The sequence below is a fragment of the Ceratotherium simum genome, chromosome 20 (assembly GCF_057802395.1).
Source record: "Ceratotherium simum simum isolate JZ-2026a chromosome 20, ASM5780239v1, whole genome shotgun sequence".
Taxonomy (NCBI): Eukaryota; Metazoa; Chordata; class Mammalia; order Perissodactyla; family Rhinocerotidae; genus Ceratotherium; species Ceratotherium simum.
The window spans coordinates 53,510,130-53,517,197 of record NC_141919.1 but is presented as its reverse complement, the minus strand read 5'-3'; the positions used below and the strand labels follow the sequence as shown (position 1 = coordinate 53,517,197).

The 7,068-nt window shown below is 57.4% G+C and overlaps 1 protein-coding gene across 1 annotated transcript; it reads left to right on the top strand.

Annotated features, from left to right (window-relative positions):
• Positions 1-4,357: 4,357 nt before the first annotated feature.
• On the top strand, positions 4,358-5,872 carry GADD45G (growth arrest and DNA damage inducible gamma). The gene is made up of 4 exons (XM_004428313.3): positions 4,358-4,502; positions 4,730-4,831; positions 4,959-5,172; positions 5,258-5,872. The coding sequence occupies exons 1-4, from the start codon at positions 4,450-4,452 to the stop codon at positions 5,366-5,368; spliced, it is 480 nt and encodes a 159-aa protein (XP_004428370.1). The 5' UTR covers positions 4,358-4,449; the 3' UTR covers positions 5,369-5,872.
• The last annotated feature ends 1,196 nt before the right edge of the window (positions 5,873-7,068 follow it).

The window sequence follows — 7,068 nt, the reverse complement described above, 5'->3', positions numbered from 1 at the left end:
CGTTTCCTGTTTCCTGTCTCAGCTGTCACCTGACGCCTCCCCATCTACAGACCTCACATATCAGCCAGCTCTGTGTGTGTGCGTGTGTGTGTAAGCCTGCACAACTCCCCGGCATGGCGATGGCTGGGGGGAGGCAGCACCGTCCAGTGCCCAATAGCCGTTGGCCCACATTTGAGATATTTGAGATGATGCTGCTGAGTTTTAAGTAATAGTGTGTCTTGCACAAAGGTTTGGTTTCTTTTTTGAGTTAATGTAGTGTTGTTGCCGACTCATTGCTGTCCACCCCGCCATCTGAGAGTTTTTTGGAGAATTCTTCTTGAAACCCCAGGAGGCCTGTCCTGCCTGGAGAAGGGGCTGACAAAAGAGGTGGGGGTGGGCGGGGAGTGAGCGAAACACGGAGACGTTTGGAAAGAGGCCAAGTCAGACTGCTCCACGAGCCCTGTGCCAACGAGGAGACAGCAGCCTGGTCCTGCAGAACCTGGGGCCCAAATCATGCTTGCCCTAACTGAGCTCATCTTTTAAGGTTCTGGTCCCTTTGTTTTGCTTTTCAAACTTCAGTTTCTTTTAGAAGATTGCAAATGCAAAGGGCCGCAGGGGGCAGGCAAGTGATGGAAAGGAAGGAGGAAGCTGGTGCCCTCAAGGGGCATGGTGGGGACTGCAGTGAGCTGGAGAGCAGGGCCCAGTCTGGGGGGCCCAGCGCCCCTCAGCTGATGGTTACTGTGGTGAGGGGGGGTGACTGCAGGCACATGGTGGCCAAATCTTCCCATTTTCCTAGAGAAGCTGGAAATCCAGATTTTTATGTGAAAGCTGTCTGTTTGGGAAGAGGGCAATGACTTTGACTTCTCCTAAGACATCCCCATAGACCGAAGGACCCTGCCTTCAGGCAGCAGGGAGCTCTGTGCGGCAGGTCCGGGCCCTGTAGCCTCTGGTGGGCGGTGTCCCGAGGGGAATGAACCTGCTGTTTAACCACAGTGTGCCTGCTCCAAAACGAAATAATTTGAGAAGCTGCAACAGGCTCTGTCTCATAAAGTTTACTGCTTACTCAAAGCCCGTTTCTTTCCACACCCAAGTCGACAGTGACTCCAACATTTTAGTCAGACCATGAGAGTGACTGAGAACTGCATTTCCAAGAATGTGTTAATAAAAATAATTAAACTCTGAACATTTCCAAAGGGTTTTTAACAGAGCATCTCTGAGGATGTCCCGTTAACAAAGTCATGGCCACCTGCATTATTAAGGTTCAGGGGAACGTTTATGGGTGTGGTCCCAGGGAGCTTTTGTGACACCACAGCCTCCTAGGACTTGGGGCTCAGACACTGGCTGAACGCAGCTCCGGAGATTGGTGACAACACAGTGGGGGGTGGGGGGCAGGAGGGGCATTGGCCGTCGTCAACCACCTTCTATCTCCGGTCAGGCAGGGAGGGCACCTGAGGGTGACCCAGGATGGGGTGTGGGCACTGCCCACTGTCCCCTGTAGTCTAACCAGCAGACAGGAAACAGGCTGCCCCAGACCAGCAGCATCTGCATTTGTCTCTACAGTGGGGGGGTGGGAGGCAGGTGGATGGGGGTAGAGGTGGGGGTGGGGTGATTGGGGGGTGCTGGTGGAGGGCCAACTTTGCCTCCAGATAAAATGTTTCTTTTCTAATCGAGGTGAGGGCTTTGGGGGCATTTGGACTGACCTAATAAACCCATGTGAAGCCATATCCTATGTCAGAAAGGCAGTTTTCCTGAAACTGAATACCTTAAAAATGTGAGCAAAGTAGAATCGCCCCAGGGGGCTGTCAATTAGCCTGCTTCCTCCAGGCTGGCTCAGTGCCAACTGGAACCCCCCCCCGCCTTCTTAATCAGGCCTGTCCAGGGGCCTTCCACTGGGAGGAGGGCCTGAGGCCTGGTGTGTGGGCAGATTTCTAGTGTTATAAATGAGGAGCGGGGGGGGCGTAAAGCGCTAAGATATCAAATAAGTCTTATTTGCAACATTTCCTGGGGATCTGGAACTAATACATTTTAAGAAATGTTTAATACTTTAAAAAGAGCAATACCTTAGTCTCAACCACTTAAAAATAAACATTTTGTATCCAGTCAAGGGACACCATCATTTTATATACCAGCAAGCAAGAAAGGAAACAGTGGCCAACGAGCGCCTGGCCCAGAGACTGTAAGACACCTCGATTTCGGGGATGTGTGGTGAGCAAACCCGGCTTCTTGGAATCAAGGAAGCGGCCGGCTTCTGCAGCTGTCCTCCGCCAGCTCGCCACCGGGGGGCGCACGACGCCGCTCCTGCGCTGGGCCCTTCGCTGGCAAGTCTGTCTGCCTCCAAGTGCAGGACAAACACTTCCCTCGGAGAAGCCCAGAAATCGTGTATGCGCACCACCCACCTGAAGAAGGCCTGGGCGAGAAGACCGCATCCACCCGGCCGTTTCCTTACCCATCATCTCCCAGTCGTGCCGCAGAGCCTGAGCTTCCCGCGAATCCGCGGGGCCGGCCCACTGCCCTGCCCAGTCTCCAAGATCTCCCCCAGAAAAGGGGGACAAGTAAGCGCACCCCAGCGCGCGTTTCAGCATAGCACAGAGAGATGCTGACACCAAAGGGATGCATGCCCTCAGTGGCAAACTGTCTGAAAGTGCCGGCTTGTAGGTCCAAGATGGGCACATCACAGCAATCTCTATTAAACTCTCTCAAGATCTCGTCCAGTTTTATCATTCTATTACTGGAAAGCAAGCTTTATATATATATGCATACTTAAGTAATTAAAAAATTTCAAAATAGCATTAGAAATATGGACTCGCTGGCCGCCCTGATGGCGTATCGGTTGAGTTCGTGCGTTCCTCTTGGCGGCTGCCCGTGGTTCACAGGGTGGGACCCTGGGCGCAGACCTACTGACTGCTCATCAAACCATGCCGAGGCCGAGTCCCATGTAGAAGAGCTACAACTCTACAACTATGATACACAACTACGTACTGGGGCTTTGGGGAAAAAAAGAAAAGAGAAGATAGACAACAGATGTTAGAGCAGGGCCAATCTTCCTCAAAAAAAAAAATCCTCAGGGGAAATGTTAAAAAAAAGACAAAAGAAATATGGACTCTTCTCCATCAGCACTGGGTCGGAGTCTCCTTTCGCCCCCGCCCCCTCCCCAGGTGGGGTTTGCAGCCCTTATTCTGACTGTCATTAATGTACAGCTTCGACCCGGCTCAGCGGACCCTGCCGGGGCCGATCGGTGACCAGAGGGCAGGCCAATTCCCTGGAGGCCAGTGGAAGTGGGCGGGTAAGGGGGCGGCCAGGATCTTCTGGTCGGCCTATAGATGGCGCTCCGGGAAAGGGATTCCGAGCGGCGTTCCCCAAGCTCCTGGGGACCGGAGCCGCGGGGTCCCGGCGGAGCGCGCCTGGCTGCGTAGACGGTGCAGCAGCCCCTCGTTCTTTCCAACTCGCGCGGCTGCTCTGCACGCGGGTGCAAGGATCGGGTGGGGCAGAATTACATGCAAACTGGCCGCGGGTGCAGCGGGGCCCGTGCAGGGGTCGCGCACCGAGGAGTGCAGGAACGGCACGCAGCCCCGACCCTCGCGCGCGGCAGGGCCCTGCCCACCCCACCCGGCGGCAGGTGGACAGTGTCGCTATGAAGAGAAAGCCTCGATTGTCCCTTCTGCAAACCGCCACACGCCAGGCCTCCCCTATTGTGCGCCCTCCATAGAAATGCAAACGAGCCGCGTGCGCCGGCCGCAATCTGCTCGCGCGCCCCGGCGCCCCGCAGCGCTCGGCCGCGGGCGGGGAGGTTGGCTCGGACCTTCCAGCGCAGTGGGGTCGAGGCATTGAGTGCGCTGGAGCCGGAGCGCTCGGGCCGGAGTGTCAGCTGGCGGGGCCAGTGCCCAGGCCTTTTGCAAGCTTAAAGCCGGCGCTGCATGTTTTTACTTTAAGTTCTGGTTTAAAAACAAGTCTCATAAACTCCAAATTAAACATAAAGAATAAAGAGAAAGGTGGCAACAGAAATGAATGCAAAAGAAAATTCTTTAGATTCTTCCAAGGTGCATTTCACAAATCGCAGCGTCTTATTAGCAACCAAGGTTTTTTTCTTTTTTTAATTTTTTCCTTTTAGGGACTTAAAAAAACAGAAAGGCGAGATGAAATCTGCAGGCTCCAGTCTGCCTGGTAACACCCTGACAAAAGCGGCAGATTTGAGGCATTGTCATCCCCCGCGCCCCTCCCCACGTGGCCTTCTGGCACGAGCCGGCGGGCCGCCGCCTCATTTGCATCAGAAAGCGGGCGCCGGCCAATGGGCGCGCAGCCTCGCGCCAGCTGGCGGCGCCGCGTTCCCGGCCTATATAAGGGCGCGCGGCGGGGCCGGGGCGCACTCGCTGGTGGTGGGCGCGCTGGGTCTGTGAGAGCGTTTGGCCGTCTTCGCTCGTGTCCGCTCCACCCGCTCGTCTTGTGGATAACTTGCTGCTCGCCGACCGCACCATGACTCTGGAAGAAGTCCGCGGCCAGGACACGGTTCCGGAAAGCACGGCCAGGTGGGTCGGTGCCGGGCGCCGGACGTCTCGGGGCGCGGGGAACCTGGCCCTGTCTTGGCCGCAGCTGGTCGGGCGGCAGCCTTCGGGCTCTGCCGGGGAGGGAGACCAATGGGTGGGAGCCGAGCGCGGGTTTGCCGGCTGGGCTGGGCGCGGGGGGTGCGTCCCTGGGGCTGGGACCCCGCTGCGCCCTCTGGCCAGTCCCGGCTCACGCGGTGGCTCGTCCGCAGGATGCAGGGCGCCGGGAAAGCGCTGCACGAGCTGCTGCTGTCGGCGCAGCGCCAGGGCTGCCTCACCGCCGGCGTCTACGAGTCCGCCAAAGTCCTGAACGTGTGAGTGTAGACGCGGCCCGGGTGGGGCGACCAGGGGCGGGGGGAGCGGCGGGGAAACCCGGGAGGCGGCGGCGGGGCCCCCCGGGCTAGCCGCCCGGTCCTCACCACCCTCTTCATGCCCGTGCAGGGACCCCGACAACGTGACCTTCTGCGTCCTGGCCGCCGACGAGGAGGACGAGGGCGACATCGCGCTGCAGATCCACTTCACGCTGATCCAGGCGTTCTGCTGCGAGAACCACATCGACATCGTGCGCGTGGGCGACGTGCAGCGGCTGGCTGCGATCGTGGGCGCCGGCGACGAGGCTGGCGCGCCGGGAGACCTGCATTGCATCCTCATCTCGGTGAGTGTCGCCTCCTGCCCAGTGTCGCCCCCGCCTCGGCCGGCGGCCTGCAGCCCGCCAGGCTGACCCCGCGCTCTCTCCGCAGAACCCCAATGAGGACGCGTGGAAGGACCCCGCCTTGGAGAAGCTCAGCCTGTTCTGCGAGGAGAGCCGCAGCGTCAACGACTGGGTGCCCAGTATCACCCTCCCCGAGTGACACCCCTGTGTGGGTCCTTGGTCTGATCGACGTGGTGACGCCCCGGGGCGCCTAGCGCGCTGCTGGCTCTGTGGATACGCGCTCCGAGGGCGCCGGAGTGCGGAGTTGGAGGCTGGCAGGCGGGGGGCGCGTGGAGAGCGGCGAGGAGGTGCGGCTCCCTCCCGAGGAGGGGGCCCGGCGGCGGCAGGGGCAGGCTGGCCCCGAGCCCGGGACTCTACAAGTGTGGGGAGCGGCTGCTCGCCCAGAAGGGCCGGAGGCGGGACGTTGGCCGCAGGGCCGGGAAGGACAGACTGGCCCGGCGGGCGTGACTCAGCAGCCTGCGTGCGCTCCCGGCAGGAAGGAGGGGAAAGGCGAGCCGGGCGGCCTGGACTTGCACGGTTACGGGAGCGCTGGCGGACTGAGCAGTCTGCACTGCTGTTTCTAAATGGATCCGGGCGGTGCTTCCTTTTCTAAAGGATTATGGTGCAGCAGCACTGAATTTTACAATAAACTTAGTGAAACAAACTTACTCTCTTTCTTGAGGGTAGGGGACCCTTGTTTGAGGGGGAGGTGGTTAGCAGGGTTGCAGATGGTTGCTGGAACTCACCGAACTCCAGGGCACCTGTCCATCTTCCTGTCGGGGCTGAGTTACAGGCTCCTGGAGCGCTGCGGGTGGGGGAGGGGACGCTGGCTGGGTTAGGGCAGAACTTGAGCTCTGCTCCTGTGTCTCTCCTTTTAGAAAGATTTTTAAACTTGCAAGGCAGGAGCATACTTGAGATAAGACATCAGTGCAGCAGCTAAAGGCTGGCCAGCCAGCCTGATAACAGCGGCCTCTCCCTCCCTTCCCCCTCCTCTCCCCGTGGCCCCCTCCCTTCGGACAGCTGCTTATCGGAACAGCTTGCAGGATGCAGGCAGCGCCTTCCTGCACAATGAGCATTGCCTTCTGCAGGGCTGCCCTTTGTGGTCCCTGAGGATGGTGGCAGGCTGCTCGCAGGAACCTTTTCCTCTTAAAGGAGTGGCGCTTACAGCAATGTCACTAAGGTATTAATATCACCTAGGACATGATGACTGCATTTAAGTATGAGTCATCATTTTGTCATGGCTGTGATAAAACCTAAAAGATCGGAGCAAAAATGGGAAGGCAGCATCTACACAAATAGGCATGAGCAATTCTGAATGGGGCCAGCGCCTGCTCTCTCTATTCTGAGTGTTCTCTGCCCACATCAGAGTTGGGAGGATGGCTGCTATTCACAATGCCATTTAAAGACTTCGAGAAGAAAAATAATTTAAACCTTTTTGGCGAAGACTTTCTTTAAGAAGGATCTAGCGGAAATGTCTCAAGTGAATCTGTCTTTTTTAGTAGATTAATATGTCTTGATTGCACCCTGCTGCCTGACTGTAGCTGCCTTCAGCAGAGAATGCCCATGGGGCTGGCCTGCTGTTAGCAAGCGCTGGGAGGTCCACAGAGCCTTCTGGGCAGAGGGTGGGTGGTGTGCTGTTTTTCGAAAGAAAATCCTACTGGTTATCAGCAGTCCCAGGTGGTTGATTCGCTTTGTTGGGTGCCACTTTTTGAATTCTCTCCAAATTGTGGAAACATTCGCAGGAAAACAGGACTGTGCGAGCTTCATTATTCTTCCCTGAATGAAAGCATCGTGTTTCACATTTATCAGCTCTTAAAAACATTTTCCCCTTGATTAGACAGAGGCCCAGTGAAATAATTC

Bases quoted from the DNA above. Each gene is read 5' to 3' on its own strand.
- GADD45G (XM_004428313.3), top strand. From the start codon at position 4,450: ATGACTCTGGAAGAAGTCCGCGGCCAGGACACGGTTCCGGAAAGCACG. The intron at 4,832-4,958 runs GTGAGTGTAGAC...ATGCCCGTGCAG, and splicing joins TCCGCCAAAGTCCTGAACGT to GGACCCCGACAACGTGACCT. The intron at 5,173-5,257 runs GTGAGTGTCGCC...CTCTCTCCGCAG, and splicing joins TGCATTGCATCCTCATCTCG to AACCCCAATGAGGACGCGTG.